Source organism: Vanellus vanellus, assembly GCF_965231255.1.
Source record: "Vanellus vanellus genome assembly, chromosome: 1".
Taxonomy (NCBI): domain Eukaryota; kingdom Metazoa; phylum Chordata; class Aves; order Charadriiformes; family Charadriidae; genus Vanellus; species Vanellus vanellus.
This window is the reverse complement of record NC_138905.1, coordinates 132,778,288-132,799,646: the sequence shown is the minus strand read 5'-3', so window position 1 is coordinate 132,799,646 and position 21,359 is coordinate 132,778,288. Positions and strand designations below refer to the sequence as shown.

Sequence of the window (21,359 nt, the reverse complement as noted above, 5' to 3'; positions counted from 1 at the left end):
CTCACTATAGAAACACTGATGGAAAACAAGTCATGGCAGATTTTGAGTTCAGCAAGTTTCATAGGAAGAGAAATAAGGCTTGTGCCATGTTCAAGTGGGAAATCACAGAAAGAAGCCCCATGGAAAGGACTAGGAGAAGCCATGGAATAAGCAAGTCCAGAAATCCTGCATCTTTAACTCTGGATGTACCAATACTTTGCCACATTGCTTTCAAAATGAGCGGAAGTAATACCCATGTTACTGGAGGACTATAAAAGTTAGGTATTATCTTTCTACGCACAAAATGTTGTGTAAAACACAGTGGCCTGTTCCCACAACTGTAACCCTGTCCAATATTATAGCTATGATAGTAATTTGACAGTCCACATGGAATAATGCGATACCCATTTATAGCTGGGGTGACAGTAGTTGTCCTTCACCACAGGTCAAACCTGTGCCTTCTGATCTCACTTGTCTGTGACACCAGGACAAATAGTAAATGTACTTGACAAATGATAAATGCAACATTATTAGTGCTGCAGGGAAGTGTGAAAGTAGCCCTACAGCTGCTGCTTCTTTCTAATTTGAAAACATCAACCTATCAAGCAAGGCGCTAGCAAAGATGCGGTCTTTCTTGAGATCTAAAATGGATGGTCTTGCTGTGATGGTCGTTAAGGACCTTTAAAACATGAAAAATGTAGGAAGGCTGAGATAGCCCTGGAGTTAGTGCAAAATTTAAAGCCAGATAATAATATACATATGAATTTCAGATAGCAAACTGCTACTCTATCCTATCATGCCATTTCTTGACGCCTGCTGATAAGAAATTTAATGGAGATCAAAGCATTTTCAGTAGAAAGATCCCTTCTGAGATTGTATTTATATTTATTTACAGCCTTTATGTCATCTTACAGCTAGTCTCTCCTGGAAGGAAGGGTCTACTGAAATTATTGGAAAATAGTAATTTTTGCTTGAATTCTGTAGAAAGATTTTATTTCATTTCTTGAATACTTTTTCATGTGTAGTGCAGACACAATATCTCTGTATTTCCTTTTGATTCTGTCATCCTGCTCTAATGGCTGATTTGGGAAGGTATAAATATCTATTAAAAAAAATATTTCTTAGCTCCGAATAACTATCTTCACAATGAGAAATAAAAGGGGTTGGTTGTGGTGCCCACAGAGACACATGACACCAGTGCTTTTGCAGCACAAATTGAATGTGGGTGTGGAAAGGTGCCCATTTTTTTAAACATGCTAAGATGCAGAGTGCCTTACTGGGAAGAGGTGCTGATGAGTGCTGGCTGCTTTGTCCTTCACTCCAAAAATAAGAGCAAAGCAAAACTATGCCATGAATTTCAAAGAAGTCAGGCTTTTGCCCTAAAGCTCCTTCCCTGATCTGGGCCACCCCCCACTCCACAACAAAACCTACATAACTTGCATTTTTTTAAAACCTCACAGTCTTGCACCTCCACTAGCTTCTTGTGCAAGCTATCTGGCTCAGCAGGAAAACAAGAGAGTCCTAAATGTTTCCTTCATAACAAAGGGATCTCTCCTTTCCCTCCCAGGAAGCTCCATGGAAATTGCCACAATTCATAAACTTAAGAGTAAAATAAAAAAGTGCGTTTAGAAGGAGATTCTGCTTTTCCTCTTATTGCGTTTTCCCCCCCTCACCCCCTTTCAACTGATTTGAGACACAGATGCAAAATAATACATCTTATAAAGTGTCTGAAGATTGCATTCACGTTTGCTTTATCATCACTGCTGTAAGCATTTGAGCAGCTGAATGCTGCTGTGAAACGTTTATGTATGTGAGGCATATCTCAGCCCCAAAGGTGCAGGGAAAATGGAACCAAAATGCATGTTTATGAGGCCTCATGAGAGCAGGGCTTGCACAGCCAGCTAGGCAGGACACAGCCACCCTCCGGTGACTACTCAGGCACGTACTAACTGCTGAACAGCTGTTAGCCAGCCACACAGCAAAAAAAAAAAAAAGATATTCACAGAAAAAAAAAAAACAAAACCAAAAACAACAAACCCAAACTGATAAGAAAGTAACCTGCTTGGGGACACTTGTGAGCTCAAAACTATCTTCAAATCGTGACCTACATTTGGGTCTCCAATGATAACAGGCTGGATTTAGCTTCTCTGCTGATGTTGAAGGCTGGGTCTGCACACACAGTACTGACCTGGCAGCCAGGGGACGTGGGCTGTGCCTGGCTGGCGAAGGGACCAAGGAGCCAGAAATAAATGAGTGGTTGATCTCATTCACTCATCTCCGTCTTTGAACAATTTTGAGTGAATAACTGGAAAGGTAAATTATTCATATGGAGCTATTCTAAGCTCAGAGTCATGCAGGCACCTGCTTTAACTATAATGTGAATTGTGCCTATGCTGCTGAGGGCAGAATTTGACTTTTACTTTAATTGATGCAATTGTAAGATGTAATTCAAGGCAAATCACCTATAGAAAGCCCCCAGAGTGAAAGTAGCATTCAAAGTCATAGTGTATAAACAGCTGGGGGTGCAAGCACAGCAATAACTCTCTGATACTGAAGCCCAGAAGGAAAAATCCAGTGCAATAAATAACTCTGATCTTACCTCCTACTAATAAGTAGCTATTTGGGAAGAGGGTTTTGGCTTGCATAAGAGCTCTAGCATGGCCAGAGTGGAAGAGGTCAAATATCCCGTCTGCATACACTCTGACAGGTCTGTCAACTGTGGAGAAAGAAACACAACAGTGATTTTTCAGACCCAAAACAAGTTGCACTTAATTCTTACTGGACAGGTTTTCATTCCCTTATCAGATGATTGCGGAGATTTACCCCAATTCTGATGTTCAAAATGCACCGTGGGTGAACTCACAGTGTTTTATCCTGCTCATTACTTGTTCTTCTCTGTAGTCTCTGCTGTTTTCTCTCAGACTTTGCCTATTTATTATCATCCATCATCCCCATATTCTAATTTAGCAAAAATGTCATCTTCCTGCCTCATTCAGAGTTCCACCATATGTCTTGTTCTTTTTTCTCTGCCTTTCTAGACAGTTCTGCCTTCTGGATTTTTTCAATTTTTCCTTATTTTTTCCTACCATCTCCCTTTTCCTCCCCTCATCTGTGACTTTCTTTTTTCCACAACTTACCACTGTTAAAATGTATTGCTTATCTCTGCCACATAAACCGTTCACTTCCCTTTTTCTATCCTTCCTCCAAGCTCTTCTCTCTAATGAGCTGATCATTGCTTTTTCTCACCATCTTCCTGCTATCACCCTTCTAACTCTTGCTTTCTGTATGACATCTTCACCAGCAGCCTCCAGATAGAAAAGGACTTGCTTTACCAAATGACAAGCCTGGCAGCTGTGCCACAAAGAAGTCACCTCCAAGCAAAAGGACAGCAGAGATGACAGCAACACAACTCCAAACTCCATGGATTGGGCTTCAGTTCTACAAAGAGGTATCTCTGCTGTTAGGACATCCAGGGGTCCACAGAAACACGGGGACAACATTCTTCCTTGCAGAGATGAGTGGAAAGCTGGGGCTTACCTCTATGCAGTGTACATACTTTAAAAGCTTATTTTAAATACATAAAACAAGTATATGAAGACTTTTCTAAAAGAATCTCATGGAATTTAGGGAGGGCTGAAGTGCGTATTTGGGACTTTATGTGAAACCATCCTGTTTCCCCAGCTCGATCACAAAGGTAGGTCTGGAAAAACTGTCCAGATAAAGATCTCCAAAATTGGGCATGGTTTCTTTTCAAAGGGTAAATGGCCTTTAAGGACACTTAAAGTCTGATGTGATCAAAAAGAGTATCAGTGAAAAAAGAGGTTTTACAGCATACAGAGACAGTACAGGAAGAGAATCCAGGAGGTAGCCACTGCACAACACAACTTCAATGTGTGGAGGAAAATGCCAGCTGATCAACGCCTGGCTCAGATACTGGTGTCATCAGCAGGACTTTGGGTTCTTTGATCATGGGCTGCTTTTCAAGACACCGGGCCTGCTGGCAACAGACAATAAAAGCCTGTCTCAGAGGGGGAAAAGGGTTTTAGGGCAGGAGCTGGTGGGGCTCATTGACAGAGCTTTAAACTAGATTCAAAGGGGGATGGGGATAGATCTGAGCTTGCTAGCAAAATCCTGAAAGCAGCATGCTAGCACTAGACTTGGAAAAGGTACGGGGCGTAACCGGGCTCCTTAGGGATAAGTCTGGGGGTGGCAGAATTTCGGCTCCCTCCAGTAAAAAGGAGAAGGGACCAAAAGCCCAACTGAAGTGATTATACACTAATGCATGTAGCAAGGGCAACAAACAGGAGGAGCTGGAAGCCATTGTACAGCAGGATAATTATGATGGATCACAGAAATGTGGTGGGATGACTCACATAGCTATAGTGCCGCCATGGATGGCTACAGGCTCTTCAGGAAGGATAGGCAAGCAAGGAGAGGCGGGGGTGTGGCCCTGTATGTCAGGGAGTGTTATGAATGCTTTGAACTAAATGCTGGTGATAATGGGGTTGAGTGTTTATGGGTAAGAATCAGGGGGAGGGTTAACAAGGCAGATATCCTAGTAGGAGTCTGTTATAGACCGCCCAACCAGGATGAGGAGGCAGATGAAATATTCTATAAACGGCTGGGAGAAGTCTCAAGATCGCAAGCTCTTGTCCTCATGGGGGACATCAATTTGCTGGATATCTGCTGGGAATACAATACAGCAGGGAGGGAACAGTCTAGAAGGTTCCTGGAATGTACTGGGGATAACTTCTTGACACAGTTGGTGAGAGAGCCAACTAGAGGAGCTGCCCTGCTGGACCTGCTGTTTGTAAACAGGGAAGGTCATGTGGGGGATGTGACAGTAGGAGGCTGTCTTGGGAAGAGTGATGAAATGATAGAGTTCTCGATTCTGGGAGAAGCAAGGTGGGGGATCAGCAGAACTGCTACCTTGGACTTCCGGAGGGCAGACTTTGGGCTTTTCAGGAGCCTGGTTGACAAAGTCCCCTGGGAGGCAGTCCTCCAGGGCAAAGGAGTCCCGGAAGCCTGGATGTTTTTCAAGAAAGAAGTCTTAAAGGCACAGGAGCAGGCTGTCCCCATGTGCCGAAAGACAAGCCATCAGGGAAACAGACATGCCTGGCTGAACAGGGAGCTAGGGTTGCAACTTAGGGGAAAAAAAGAGGATTTATGGCCTTTGGAAGGAAGGGCCGGCCACTCAAGAGGACTACAAAGAGGTAGTAAGGCTACGTAGGGAAAAAATCAGGAGGGCCAGCTAGAACTAAACCTGGCTTCTGTTGTCGAGGACAACAAAAAAAGTTTCTATAAATATATTAGCAATAAAAAGAGGACTAAGGATAATCTCTGTCCTCTAGTAGATGGGGCCGGCAACATAGTGACCAAGGATGAGGAAAAGGCTGAGGTACTTAATGCCGTCTTTGCCTCAGTCTTCAGCACTAGGACCAGTTGTTCCCTGAGTACCCAGACCCCTGAGCTAGAAGGCAGGGATGGGAAGCAGAATGAAGCCCCTGTAATCCAAAGGGAAATGGTGAGGGACCTGCTTCAGCACCTGGAGGTGCACAAATCTATGGGGCCAGATGGGATCCACCCAAGGGTACTGAAGGAGCTGGCGGAAGTGCTCACCAGGCCACTTTGCATCATTTATGAGCAGTCCTGGATAACTGGAGAGGTCCCAGCTGACTGGAGGTTGGCAAATGTGACACCCATCCACAAGAAGGGCCAGAAGGAGGATCCAGGGAACTACAGGCCAGTCACTCTGACCTTGGTGCCTGGGAAGGTCATGGAGCAGATCATCCTCAGTGCCATTACATGGCACATGCAGGAGAACAGGGTGATCAGGCCCAGTCAGCATGGGTTTGTGAAAGGCAGGTCATGCCTGACAAACCTGATCTCCTTCTATGATAAGGTGACCAGCTTAGTGGATGAGCGAAAAGCTGTGGATGTTATCTACCTGGATTTTTGCAAAGCTTTTGACACCGTTTCCCACACATTCTCCTGGAGAAACTGGCTGCTCACAGCCTGGACAGGTGTACTCTTCTCTGGGTAAAAAACTGGCTGGATGGCCACGCCCAGAGAGTGGTGGTGCATGGATTTAAATCCAGTTGGTGTCCGGTCACAAGTGGTGTCCCCCAGGGCTCAGTGCTGGGGCCCGTTCTATTTAATATCTTTATCAATGACCTGGATGAGGGGATCGAATGCACCCTCAGTAAGTTCGCAGATGACCCTAAGCTAGACGGGCGCATTGATCTGCTTGAGGGTAGATTGCCTCTGCAGAGGGATCTGGACAGGCTGGACAGATGGGCTGAGGCCAATGGTATGAGGTTCAACAAGGCCAAGTGCTGGGTCCTGCACTTGGGTCACAACAACCCCATGCAGCGCTACAGGATTGGGGTGGAGTGGCTTGAAAACTGCCCAGCAGAAAAGGATCTGGGGGTGTTGGTGGACAGCCGGCTGAATATGAGCCAGCAGTGTGCCCAGGTGGCCAAGAAGGCCAACAGCATCCTAGCCTGTATTAGGAATAGTGTGATGAGCAGGACTAGGGAAGTGATCGTCCCCCTGTACTCGGCACTGGTGAGGCCCCACCTCAAGTACTGTGTTCAGTTTTGGGCCCCTCACTACAAGAAGGACATTGAGGTGTTGGAGCGTGTCCAGAGAAGGGCTACAAAGCCGGTGAGGGGTCTGGAGGACAAATCTTATGAGGAATGACTGAGGGAACTGGGGTTGTTTAGCCTGGAGAAGAGGAGGCTGAGGGGAGATCTTATCACCCTCTACAAGTACCTGAAAGGACATTGTAGACAGGTAGGGGCTGACCTCTTCTCCCTGGTGACAATTGATAGGACGAGAGGAAACGGGTTCAAGTTATGTCAGGGGAGGTTTAGATTGGATATTAGGAAACATTTTTTTCACTGAAAGGGTTATTAAACGTTGGAATAGGCTGCCCAGGTAGGTGGTGGATTCGCCATCCCTGGAGGTGTTTAAAAAAAGGGTAGATGTGGTACTTAGGGACCTGGTTTAGAAGTGGTTTTTGTCAGGGTAGGTTAATGGTTGGACTTGATGATCTTAAAGGTCCCTTCCAACCTCAGCAATTCTATGATTCAAGGCTGTCTGGAGTGGGTTGGCAAGCTTTCCTTCCGACCAACATGCAGACATCCAGGAAAACATCAAACTCTAAGCTGAAATGTTTTCTCTTGTTCTTTCTGTAGCAAAGATAACAGTCCCCTTGTCACTGGCTTCTTCCCTATTACCTGACAGCACCAGATACCAGGCTGGCCTTTCTGCTTCCAAGCGGAAGGCACAAGTGAGCACAGACAGACATTTGTAAGGGAGAGCCTGTGCTTTAGGTCCTGCTGATGTTGCTCTCTATACATACCTGGTGTTCCCAGGCGGGCTTGTGCAATCGTTAGCTTCTCATGGGGGGCTTGGCACTGACAGCTTGTTTCATCTGCAAATGGAGCAGGTGCCGTCAGAGTCTGGAAGGGGAAAAAACAACAAAGAAAGTAAATTGGTTTCTTCCATCAAGTAGTTAAAAAAGAACCGTTTAACTGTGGCAAGATGCTGTAACCAGGCTTAATGCTGGTTTGTTCCATGGGGATTTTTGCTTTTCGGTCACCCCTGAGCATACACAATTCACACAAAGTAAAACGATGAGGAAAATAAAGCTTTCCAAACACATCATGCAACTTAATTCTTTGTCTCTGTTGAGAAGCTCAAGCATTTCTGAAGTTGGTGCAGATACACAATTTTTCCATTTGCTGAGATCGAAGTCAGGTTTGATGACCCAAGCACCTTAATCCTTGGTTTGGCCACAATGAGTCCAAAGGCCTAAGATGCAAAATGTATTTTGCTATGTGTAAATAATAGCTGGGAAAACTAATTGGGATTTAGAAAGCTGCAAATGGGCCACTTCCTCACAAGCACCAGTTCCTCCCACTGACAAGACATCAGTACAGATGACTGGGACTACAGGTTGTTTTGCTGTGTTTTTAATCAGAACCTTGTATAATTTTGAGGAGCCATTCAAAATAAAGCCAATACTGCAACCAGAAGTCCCACCTAACTAGAGCTAACTGAGCTGCAGCTCCTTTCTTTGGTCTGACACATACTGTAATAGTACTAAAATGCTCTAACTGTGGTCAGAGCACCACGAGGGTACTTGCTCTGAAGTGCTTATAACCTAAAGGTATAAGAGAGAGAGTGAGGATGTATGAAGAATGATGTGGCATTATCCACCAGGAAATCTAATTACAGAAATTACATTTTCTACCCATGCCTATGTAGGAAGTTATCAGCAATCAGAATCTCAGATATTTATTATCTGCCATATGGTCTGATATGAAAAAACACACTTCCACTGCTCTTGGCTTGAAATCTTCATGAAATCATAGAAACAGCAAAATACCATGAGCTGAGTTTTAGAATCATAGAATGGTTTAGGTTGGAAGGGACCTTGAAGATCATCTAGTTCCAACCCTTCCCTGCCATGGGCAGGGACACCTCCCACTAGACCAGGTTGCTCAAAGCCCCATCCAGCCTGGCCTTGAACACCTCCAGGGATAGGGCATCCACAACTTCTCTGGGCAACCTGTTCCAGTGTCTCACCACCCTCAAAGTGAAAGATTTCTTCCTGTTATCTAATCTAAATCTACACCCTTCTAGTTTGAAGCCGTTCCCCCTCGTCCTATCACTACATGCCCGAGTAAAAAGTGCTTCCCCAGCTCTCCTGTAGGCCCCCTTTAGGCACTGGAAGGCCACAACAAGGTCTCCCCAGAGCATTCTCTTCTCCAGGCTGAACAACCCCAACTCTCTCAGCCTGTCCTCATAGGAGAGGTGCTCCAGCCCTCTCTCTTTGTGGCCCTGATGAAGTCAACCTAAAATCCTTTTCGGTTGCTTTGTTTTTGTGAGATGAAGTGGTGGTTGAGACAAGCTGAATATATCACTTACTTTGCATGCACTGTGATTTAGCTGGGACCTCATGGCCTTGAAGCTGTGGCTTGGTTTGGTTTTGACAGTGACCACTTATGCGATGCACGGTTGTTGTACCAGTTTGAGCACCTATGGTTGATCGTAGCAGAATCTCTTTTCCCCTTTACACTTTTTTTCAGCTTTTGATGCTGAATGCATAATTAGTGAGCATTTATTTTCTTTGGCACCCCTGAGACACTTTAAGACATGTCATGCCTAATTGCTGCTGACCTCTGGGCTCACTAGCTTATTGCATGGAAAACTCACAGGACAGCAGTAAAAGAGCAGCAAAGACTTAAAGTGAGCTCTAAGGTTCATATCCAACTCTTTCTGCTGATTTACTATTCATTTTGTTTACCAAAAGCACTAAAATTTTATATAGATTTTTTTTCTCCTTCCATTTTTCTCTCCTTTTTTTCTTAATCTCCAAGGTTGCAGGAAATCATCTGAGGTAACGTTAACATCTTAGTGATTAAAAACACAGCTTCTCTGCCCAGACAATGTTAAAAATGGAGAAACCCTGACCAAGTCCAAGTTTCTGTCTGGGTTTCGTGGATGGGCACTGTTCATCAGACCACCCACGCCGCACAGCGTAGAGCATTACACATAATCATACCATGCCAGCTTCTTCCTTTATTTTCTAAATACTGTCTTTTTCCTTCTGGCTTTGTGATTGCTGTGTGCTAACCTGTCTTTTTATCTACAAGCAAGGTCAAGTTACACTGCAGCCCATACAGCCTGCTTCCCACTGGGATAAAGAAGAAGGCAAAGATGTTAAAACAATAATGGCTATGGTCTGAGGCCTGCAACTGGTAATCAGATCCTAGCTTGGCAGAGGCTGTTTCCTTGGAGATTATTTGAAGAAAATAGGCCCAGTTTGCAGCAAGATTTTTTTTTTCCCCCTAGGCAAACACAGTGGTGCTTTTTATCCATGTAAACGCCTTTGCAACACCAAGATTTTTCTTTTGGTCTCAGCTCAATGGAAAGCCACCTCTATTAGCTTCCCATCAGTCCAGCTTTTTGTAAACTCTCATCATGAAAGCTGGCTTTATGGCCAAGGGCTTAGAACCAGACTTGTCAATATTCCTGCTACTCTGTGACCTCTCAGTCACTGGATATGAAAATACATTAAATATAATAGATTAAAATCATCAATATTCTATCAAAGAGAAGCCACATAGAGAAATGCATGAATACTCTGTGCTGACAGATCAAATGAAATACAGCAATAGCTTCCCAATTAGTATCCAATATTATTTCATTTTATCTAGTCTAGAAAAAAACGTTGCCGAGTTCAACAAAAATATCTTACATGTAAAATAAATGACACCATTTGGTTTGTATCGAACAGCATAAGATAAAATATTTCAAGAAATTATTAAAAACCAGAAATAATTTATCAAACCTCTTCCAGTGTGTATAAAATTACTTGTATTCTTTCCAGTTTCTTGTCAGTAATAATTAGAATTGGGAGAAGAGAGCAAGTAGTTTATATAGCAGCTTTTTCATTTTGTTTAATCCATTAAAGTACTTTTAGAAGTTTGCTACAGTTTTGCCAATAATCAGATGGTTAGACAAAGATTTCGTGCAAACATACTTCTGTCTTTCGCTGACCAATTTTTCCCTTCAACTGTGCCTTCATTATTTTCTAGGCATTTACATTTTGCGATTACACAAGCAAGTCAAATTAGCCTCATATTTTGTAAGAAGGTAAGCTTCCGAAATCTGCATCATCCTGTAGCAGGGTGCTCTATAGCCTAAGCATGAGTTTGGTGATTAATTTTCTCTGTTTGTTCAGCACCTGCCTCCTCCTTGTATTATTTGATATTCTTGTACTGGAAGCGTCAGCAAATTCATTCGTAGTCACCTATTCCTGCGTCTCTCTTTTCTTCTCTCAGTCACGTTTTCCAGGCTGAAGAGCTTTACCCCATTTATTTGTCTCTTGTATGGAAGCTGGTCCACAACTGTGATTATTTTTGTGGCCCTTCCCTGTTAACTGCAAGGTGGTTTCTACAGTGTTCAAACTGATAACTTTTCCAATTTCTAGAGCTTTAATAGATAGGAATAGAAAATTATTCACATGGTGCTCACACTTTGCAGTTATCTTTGATGACATAAGCACCTGGTGCCAGCAGGGAGACCTTACTTTCATTTAAGCAGACCAATGCCACATTGTTACTGTATTACTAGTATGTGGTGTCTAGAGAAAGCCTATTACACGTCATAAATGGAGAAGTCATCGCAATATTAGGACTCATTAGTGATATTTACTTCAGAAGATATTAAAAAACTCTTACAATGCAAGTTTTATTCCCTGGGAATGAAGACGCTGCAGTCAATTATAATTAAATTCACTTCCTAAAAAATGAACGCACATGAAAACATATCTAATAACTCTAGCATATCAGAAGTGACTTATTCTATGACAAGTTTAAACAGTGTCTTACTTGCATTCTCACAAATTTGCAAAATAACTGAGTGACTCTCAATAAACTTCGGGAAATTAAAAGATGGAAGGTTGGCAAAGGGAGGGCTTCATAGCAAATGCCTCACAGCTCCGTTTGTACCCAGTAACATCTTAGTAACCCGCAACTATATTTATTGTGACAGTAGCCCAGACAGGAGAGTACAGTGTGGCAGGCAGCCCTGAGCTGGTTCTGTGGCCAGGATTATGAAGAAACCCTACATGACAGCCAGAAGCAGCTTCTTTTCAGGTGTATCTTGATGCTGCCTTTTTATTATCATTCTTCACACTCTCTTAGGCTACTGTAGCCATTTAACTCAGCTGCTAGTCACCAGATAAACATTCATAGCTTATGTTTCAGATGGATTAAAAGGAAAGCAGTCAGTGATTGGCAGAGGAACAGGAGTCGTACCACTGAAACAACAGGTCAAAAGCATGAGCACCTCCACACCCTCTTTTACTTACAGCCTGTAATAGGAAATAATTAGTTGTGCTATGGTTTGTTTTCTGTTGTTTTTGTGTTGTTTTATTTTTTTTTATTTGGGTTATTTCTTTATACAACAGCAAGAATGACAGAAATATTTTTGAAAATGGGCAAATGTAGACCCATCTATACCATCATGCATTTGCCATTATAACTGTGCTAATGGAAGGAGCTCTTCTTTATTTTTTTTTATATTTGTGCAGCTACATTACCTCCTTCACCACATGACATAGACAAAAACATTGTTCTCCTGGTAGAGAGAATAGTTATATTGTCATCTAAGATTTTGCCATCAACAAAGGTCCAAGAAAATTTCAGATCTTGAACCAGTACAGCTACTGAGGCAAAACTTGGTAGAGCAGGCTGGGCCTGTGCTTATAAAACAATTAAGCCAGCAGGCAAACTCCGTGGGAGGTCTGATGCTGTAATCTCCTTTTATCTCAGAGGCAGTATTTAAAACAGATAACTGATTTCACTGGAACAAATCACATGGGTAAGATCTACTCATATGAGGAAAGATTATTTTGGGAACCTGTTCCTGATGTTAACAAACAATAATTACAGAGCAGGAAACACTGACATCAGTTTTAAGGAACATTTAAGAGAAAAACACTATCAAAACTCTTGAGAAGGAACTAAAAATACATGCTGAGTTTCTGAAGTATGAATACACTTTGCAAGTGGAAAGACTATGTTAGGGACTACCAAGGTCATCTCTTAGAGGTTCAGGGAGTGAACATTGTGAAAAATGAAAATCATGTTGTCTCACATATTAACTTTAGTAACCTTGACCCAAAAAGATAATTTTATAAGCAATTAAATTGTAATTGAATGTTACTGGTGGGTGCCTCCAGGTAAACTTTTCACAAACAGTTCCAGTATTAATGCATGTATCAAAAGAAAATCTAGCCTGTTCTCCCACAGTTGTTCTGACTCAGGGATGTGGATGTAAACTAAAAATAGGACAAACTAACCTAATAAGAATAATAACTTAAAAAAAAAAAAAAAGCTGTTTGCAAGCATCCCAAATTGCCTTATTCTAAGTTGCTTTTTCTGGGCTTTACCTTCAATCAAATATACTTTGCTTGTCATTAGTATTAAGTCAGTAACAATTAAGCGGAAGATCCAATTACAAATGGAAGATATAACAGAAAAAAAAGCAGCTTCCATTACCTTCTCAAGAAGCACAATGATGTATGTATGTACAGATTCATAGATTATGAAACTAGAATAACTATTATATAAGGTAGTCTAATATTTGCAAAAGGCTAAAGAATTTTGTGACAAGATTTCTGCGTGACAGCCAGGACTTCTGACTGAACTGGAACACGTTATTTAGAAAATAAAATCCATCATAGAGGTAGGATGGGCCCCAAGTCAAGCAGAGATCAAGCGAAAGAACTGCCGAGGAAGCACCTCAATCTCCACAAACACCAGCTGGAAAAGAAATGTGACCCTCAGCAGCTTACCCACCTGAGCCGGATCCCCCAGCATAGCTGGAAGGAGCACTGTGTACAAGTGACCCAGGTAGGACTCATTGAAAGAAAAAACTGCAGCTAAGGCGGCACACAGCCTGTGAACCCAGATGTCCTCCCATCCTGATGGCTAGAGACTTAGCCAAGCTGTCAGGTGTCCCGGCACTGAGGAGGGATATGCTGTATTTCAGGACAAAGAAGTATGCGGCTCCTTCAATGGGGCACTGGTTACCAAGCGGCAGCCTGCAGATGCCATCGCAAAAGGAGGACATCGCAACACCTCTGCAGAGCCAAACTGCCCTTAGTGCATTTACAATTTGAAGTTGAATGGCAGGTGCCTGCTGGCCCATGATTAATGCTGAGGGTTGGCCATGGTCAACAGACCAAACCTGTGTAACCACTGCTCTAATGCCTCTGTTTTATTGATCAATCCAGAAACTGGAGATAACATCAGTTTGCATTTTTTTTATTTCTAAGACCCATTTCTTTTGACTTGTACATTAGTGTACACACCTGGTGTATGCCTCAAAGGACCTAACTTCAGCTGTAACATAGGCAAGGGTTAATCTACTGAAATCAACTGAGTTACAGCTAAGATACTGGGTGAATTTGGCCCAGTCTTAAATCTCTACTTGTGCCTCTACATAAAGACACTTAACATCTATCAATTATTTCATGGAAAATGTAGGACAGAATTTTGTCTAAACCACTACTCAAAACAGAGCTATGCTGAAGTTAAAAAAAAAAAAAAAAAAAAAAAAATGAAACATTTTTCCTTCTGCACAGGAGGCACCTACTCTCTGCAGTTCCCCAGCTGGCAGGCAGACGCGCCCTGGGAAGAACTATTTTCCCACAGGGAGTGCACTGGGCTTCTCTAACAGATCCCTGATTCATCCAGTGCCTTTCACAAGAGCTTTTCTTTCACCTTATGCCATCCGTTTATGTGTATGTAGGAAAGGAAAGCAGATTACGTGTAAACAAAGTATAAGCACATATTGAGATGGCTGCATTAAGTGCCTGTGCACAATCCTGGATGTGTGGTTATACACCATGCATACTCCTTGCCCAAGTAATTAGTATTTGGCTCCTAATTCTTTGTCTCCACATCCATACATGTGTTGGGTTTCTTTTTATATTTTATACATATGTTACGTTATAATGTTGTATATGTTTTTGAGGAGGGGAAAGAGAGAATCTATTTACAACAGCTTTCTACTCCTTTTTAAAAATATGACACAAGCTTTCACAGTAATGACAACAGCACAGTTTAAGAAATTGGTAATATTCTCCTAATAAAAGCAGCTTCTAAAATAGCATTGCATATATGCATTTGCAAGCAAGGAACACAATATGTAGAATATAATGTTTGCTCCCACTTGTGAATCCTCCAAAAAATATCTGTAGTTCTATATATCTAACAAATACATATTGCAACATATTTTTGCAGAGACTATGGCATTTTGGAATGTATACCACTTGCATATCCTTTAATGTAGTAAATGTAAATCACAGTAGATTTTTGGTGTCTAAGGGCGATTTTATTTTTCTTTTTAAGTGCAGCAGAGATTGCTACATGTCCCCGAGCACAAACCGCATTTGGCATGTTTTTTGGGGTTTGTGCTTTTTGTAGTAGCCAGCATCTATGAAAACAAAAATTAATCCAGAGCAAAATGCAAACTTATAAAGGACTAAAAAGATATTTAGTAAAATAAAGTAATTTTGGATTCCTCAAATGTAAGGCTCTTTACATATATATTTATGCTTAGTTCCACTTTGAAGTAAACAGATGGCAGACCCCCTAAGTCATAACATCACATGAGAGAGATACATGGGACACTTTGTAACCACAATAAACCCCCCTAAATTCATCATTAGCTCCTCTGATTAAAAATGCATATTCCTTTCAACAATACAGGGAAGATAAATATGAAGATCAGTGGAAGCTCATGGAAATAGAATATCTGAAATAATTCTAGAGGTTGCATCAGACCCTCCAAAAACACTTTGCAAATATGAAGGAAGTAAGGCATCCAGGGATAAAAATACAGGAATCCAAGGCATGCACACTTTTCTTGCAATTATTTCAAATTTTGTGCTTAAGATTTCACTGCTTAACAGCAGCAACAGGGAAAGCATCCAGAGGAGCCTAATGCCCCCTTAAACCATTATACAGCTCCAGTGACTGAAAGTACTGAAACTTCCTCCTCTACCCTTCAATAAAATAAAATAAAAAAGAAAAACGTTTTCCAAATGTACTTGAATAATTTGAAAAAAAATGAATTCATGTACTCTGATTTCTTCTAAAAAATCTAATAAAATAAACAAAATGGCTAAAGCAGCCAATACCTAAAATGATGTGACAGCTGTGATCTTCAATTGCACCTGAGTCTTATTATCCAAAGTATTGTAGATTCAGTGGTCCCAAGGTATTTGATGCCCAATTCCTATTGAAGACTGTAGCCTCTGAATCTTAAGACAAGGCAGTAGAAGCAAGTCCAGGAACAGACACTGGGATTGCCAGGGTGAACCTCAAATGGCCCTGATGCTTACAGTGCCTTGGCAGCATGTTTTACCTGCCATATGGATAGGTCCTAGGTCTCCAGCTAGTCTCTCTGTCCTTGCAACCATGATGCTAAGCAGAAAAAAAATAGTTGGGTACTTCCACACAGGGCCCTGATGCCCCTTCCTGCACAAGCAAATGGGATCCGGCCACAGCTCGAGCTACCTGAGAACAGGCGTCCAACAGTAGCATGGATGTCACATAACCATGATCTCGGGAACAGCCCGGTATTCCTGGTTTCGTATTGCCAAGGACAGAGCAGGCAGAACAAAAAGCACCTATCTGCTTCTTTACATCATCTTGAAGATAGATTGACTTTACTTTAAATTCACAAAAACTGCTGCTTAATTCCTGCCTGGTCCTGTACCCACCAACATCGCCACAAGCACAGGCTAAACCTACCACCTACCTGTCTACTCCTTCTCCTCTCTTTGTAGTTCACCTTGGCAATCGACGTGGTTTTCTGCTTATCTAGTTTCTTAAGGTTCCTTAAATTGTGCCTAACTAAGTGCTGCAGAAGAGCTTGTATTCCTGATTTGGTCTTGATCTCACATCATTAGACACAAAGCACAAAGATGCAGGTACTGCGACAGAAACGTATGTTTCATTGCCCTGCATTCCCTTAGCTGGCCTAACCCTAAGGGCTTTAGCCAGTTTTGAAAATAAGATGCTGGTAGCCAGGTCCCAACAGTACTTCTCCAGATGTTCTCACTGAGGCCTGTGTTGGATGACAGAGACATGAACTATAAGGAAAAAAAGCTCTCAGTGTGTTCAAAGGAAAGATGAGACCAAGCAGGTTATGAAGTTTGTTTTCAAGTAAGTTTCGATGTGTATTCGGTTTTGCTTTATCTGCAGCACTGTCCTTATAAATTGCCATTGTTTCCTTTTGTGAAAGACAGTATCTGGAATTGTCATCCTGAACAAGGTGTGTTGAAATGCCTGTTTGTTTCTTTCAGGGGGAGGACTGGTAATTCTCAAGGCGCACATGGATCCTTCAAGGAGCTGCCTACATGTGGGACCATAGTATTGTGGGATCAAAGTCAAACTTTTGATCCCAAGGGACATAAATAAATTATAAAACTAAGCTAATAATTTCACAAGGCTTTGTACTTACTCTTTGGTATTTCCTTCTTTGGTATCCCTGCTTGCCTCACTTACAGGTCTTTTTATTGCAGGTGCACGCAGGCAAAGCCTAAGGTTGGAATTATCAGGCTGACATCCACAGCCCAGCAGTGCAACTGCCATACCTTGAATGTGCATCATATAACCAGCAGCATAAAAAAATGGATGGGACAGTGGTAGATCAGAAAGCGGCCAAACCCAGCAGTTTGGCCCAGACGAGAAACAGATAAATGCAAAACTATACAAACCACAACTGGAGAAACATTACTTGTGGGTTTTTTTCTTCACTAAAAAATTGCTAAAAATCACCACTATGGGTAAGCCTGCTACTCTAATTGGTTTGTTTCCCCACTGTGCATTGAGACTACGATACGTGTGTCACTCAGAGAGATATTTTACTGGCATTCAGATACGTGGAAGTTGAGAATGTAAAGAAGGCAAAGATTAAGTAAGAGATGGACCAGGGGAATTGACTGAAGCATGAATGCTCATTAATGCTCTAGTTGGTTAAGAAAACCCAAAGAGTGTCTTGGGAAAAAATTAATGGCAATTTATATCACAACAGTACTAGGCACTGGAAAACATCAGGTTTCAATACACACTGAAACTTACCTGAGAATTGCCTTCAATGTCCCCTGTTTTCCTGCTCTTTGAAGGATACAGGGGTTTTCTTTAGTCCTACTGTGACACCTCCTGCTAAGCTAGCAGACTCCATAGCCTAAAATCAGAGGATCTAGTGGCAGATATCCATTAAAAATATTCACAGTTTTAAGGATTTAAATAAATTATTCCTTTTTTATAATGAAAAGGACGACAACAACTGTTTAGAAAAGAACTAACCCCATTTTCATATTCTAAAATTTGGGCTGATTCTGAAATTATAGTTCCTTTATTAACAAAAAAATGCTTCCTAAAAGTGAGCCTATCTTAAGAACTTGAAAGCCCAGATAATTAGTTACAGAGATGCATAATAACCGATGAACCGCATTAAAAAGCCATCTGTAAATATCAAAGACTTTACTTGCCGCCAGTTATATCATTCTGAGGTACCAAACCCGTCCTGAGGTACCATCCTGAGATCCAGGATAATAAAATGATACTGAAATGATAACAGAGATACTCTCTTTCATTTACATTAATTAAGTGACTTGGTTACTGGCCCACCACTGTACATGCTGCCTTCAAAGGACTAGGATCAGAGAAAGTCCTGAAGATCTTAAAAAAGATCTGATAGGAACTTGATATCCATGTTATTAGACCATCTGTCAAGGGGTGATTCACTTTAACTCTTCAGGACACCAGCTCTGAATTCTTCTCACTTAATACATAGCTTGATTAGGGCATAAGGACTAATGCAAGCAAACATAGTCAAGTATGGTATATTGCATTATACTTCAAGAGGCATTTTTTTTGGGCCTCAGGATAACTTAGATCTGCTGACTGACAAAATAGCACTTTATAAGGACACATCTTCCATAAATCTTTATTCAAAACATCTCCATTGTCCATTATTAATTTACTGGTACTCAGGAAATTAATTTACTGGTACTCTAAAACATCATAATGAATTCCTGTTTTATTTGTGTACTCTAGCTGTCACCTTAATTTCCACAGAAATTACACTGGAATGCGTGATACCGTAAATACTGGCATCATATTGTCACTTCTTTCTTTAAAATCTTTTAAAATGTCAGACTACACAGAGTAATATATTCAAACGGGTTGTTATACCTGAGCTTTTGACAGAGAAATCTCAGACAGCCTGTACGAACACACTGCAGTTAACAACACGTGAGCTACCTTTCCCTATTAAAATAGCTCCAAAAGCCTTCCATGAACACATTAAGAGTCTTCTTTAAAGTTTATTCTAATAATAACACTAGCAAGTTGAAAACGTTAATTTAGGTCAGCTCCACTGACTGTTGCTATTTCTTGTGATATCAGAACAATGTCTCAACTGTAGCGTTGAATTTAATTACTGAAGTTTGATGTTTAAATACACTTTAATTAGGACTGTGACTGAATTCTGCTGCTAAATGATCTAATTTCCAGTACTAAACTGTTGCATCAATCATGCACTTTCACACTTTGATACTGCCCCTGCATTTCTGTGTGTGCATATAGACATTATTATTTTCTACCACGTTGTCAATGGTGCATACCACGTTGGGGAAAGGAGTGATCGTTCCTGACAGGAATAAAAAAAGTTTTAAATAGAATAGCAAGGAAACATTCCAATTATTTTAAACTAGCACGTGGAAAAAAAAGAGAAAAGAAAAGGTGGCTCTCAGATTCTTAATTCCTGGGGTCCAGCAGCCTTGTAAAGTTGCCCGCATGATGCCTTCCCTCCCCTTTAACCAAAGAACACATGAAAGGAGTTTATTTTTACTATCACTCCCCTGGCTTTCTTTCATCCTCCACCTCCCCACCCCCTCCAAAAACGCAGGTCTCCAAGACTCTCTTCCTTACGCATCCCGAACCGAACAGGAAACTCCTCGCTGGGCCGTGAAGTTGAGAAAAAAGCGGTGCTTTGCCACGGCCGGGTGCGCTGCACCGGGCGGCGGGGCTCGGGACAGCGGGCGGGCTGACGGCCGCCCCCGCCGGGGCCGGGGAGAGGCCGGGACCGGCCACCGCCGCCCGCAGCCACCTCCTCCGAGCCCACGCCGCTCCTCCGCGTTCGTCATTAAAGACGTGCGGCTTTTTTTTTTTTTTTTTTTTTTTAAATCGTAACAGGGCTCCACCGAGTCACACGCTGCCCGTTACCTGAGCCGAAACCGTGCCTTTGTACTCCGGCGCTTTCCCGCCCGCCTTTCGCAAGCGCGGAAGACCCCGCCGCAGCATTTCTCAAATACACCTTTATTGGCCGGAGCCTCAGGAGGATTTTTTTTTTCCTTTTTTTTTTTTTTGTTTTGGCTTTTAAAGAAGGGACCAGAAACCCTGCCTAGCTGTCACCGTAACTCCCCGAACTCGCCACACGACGCGGCACGGCAGGGGCAGCCCGGACGGGCTCCGCAGCCCAGGCTGAGGCACAGCCCACCCCAACGGCCGCCTCCGCTCTTCCCCGGGGAGCCGCGCCGCTGCACAAAGGGACCCGCTGTCAGCCGGTTCGGGCCTTCTCCCCTCACTCCCCGCCCCCTGCACTCGCCCCCGGCCCCCCCCACCCTGTAGCGCCCGGGCGGGAAGGCCGAGAAGGGGCCGAGCCCCCGCCCGGGGCCGGGCCCGACTCACCAGGCGAGGCTGGGGGCAGGTGTGCTCCAGCTCCTCCATGGCCTCCGCGGGCCGCGCCTCAGAGGGGGATTTCGGGATACCTGTTTCTGACTCAGCATCGGGCGCCAGCACTGGCATGGCCGGAGGCAGCCTCGCCCGCCGCCACACCGCCGCCGCCGCCGCCCGGGCCCGCCCGGCGCGGGGCTCCGCCGTCACGCGCGTGCCCGCCCTACGGGGGGTCTCCCCGGGAGCCGCCCGGGGGCACGGCCGCCTCGCGTCGCCATGGCAACCGGGAGGCCGCCGTGCCGCCGCGCGCCGCCGCCGCCGCCGCCGCCGCACGGAGGGGCGGGGGTGGGTGGGGCGCTGCGCTCATTTGCATGCGGCCTCCTGGTTGGCTGCTGCTCCGCCGCGCCACCGCGACCACCGGCGGCTCCTCGGCGCGGTACCGATACTGGCCCCGGCCCACCGCGTCCCTCCGCCGCCGGGCAGCCCCGCGAACCTCCCCCGCAGCTCTCTCCTCCCCGCGCGGCACCCCGGGCCGTGGGACGCGCTCTCCCCCAGCGCACCGGGGTGTGAGGGAGCAGTGTGAGCATTTGGGAGGAAGGAGCGCACCGAGAGCCGCACCGGCATATCCCCCCGGCCCCCACCCCTGCGCGGCTGCACGGCCAGGCCGGGCGCCGCTTTCAGCGTCCACTTCCCGCCGGCCTCGGTAGCCCCGTCACGGAGATCGAGGTTTGAATCGGAGAGGCGGGGAGGGGCGGCGGCGCGGGCGGGCGTGGTGCTGAACGAACAGCTCCTGCCCTCTGCGCCGCCGGTAAGGGCCGTGCGGGCTGCCCCAGAACCGCTGCAGGGTGGCCGCCGGGGGGGGAAGCGGCGGCGGCGGGAAAAGGTCCCCCCCGCGCCGCTCGGGGCTCGGCAGCGGCCCCGAGGGTGGGCCAGGGGCGGCCGCCCGCTTCCCTTCCCTGGGGAGGGGCAAAAGGTGCTGGGGGAGACCTTTGGGAAGGGAGTAGGGCTGAGATGTCCGGGCATTGCCGGGTGTGACGGCGGTTTTCAGTTAGTGACGTCAAAAGGATTCAGGGGACAGGGGGCGAGTTTCTTTCAGGCATACAT

At 44.2% G+C, this 21,359-nt stretch overlaps 1 protein-coding gene across 1 annotated transcript in view; it reads right to left on the bottom strand.

Annotated features, from left to right (window-relative positions):
* PCYT1B (phosphate cytidylyltransferase 1B, choline) overlaps positions 1-20,558 on the bottom strand; it is a gene marked incomplete at its 3' end in the record, with an annotated part of 33,545 nt that extends 12,987 nt beyond the window's left edge. The window contains exons 1-3 of the mRNA XM_082498660.1: positions 20,271-20,558; positions 7,346-7,445; positions 2,579-2,695 (exon numbers count right to left, since the gene is read on the bottom strand). Coding sequence (XP_082354786.1) covers positions 2,579-2,695; positions 7,346-7,445; positions 20,271-20,387 — 334 coding nt within the window. The 5' untranslated portion in view covers positions 20,388-20,558. The remainder of the gene's footprint in view (positions 1-2,578; positions 2,696-7,345; positions 7,446-20,270) is intronic.
* Between the last annotated feature and the right edge of the window lie 801 nt (positions 20,559-21,359).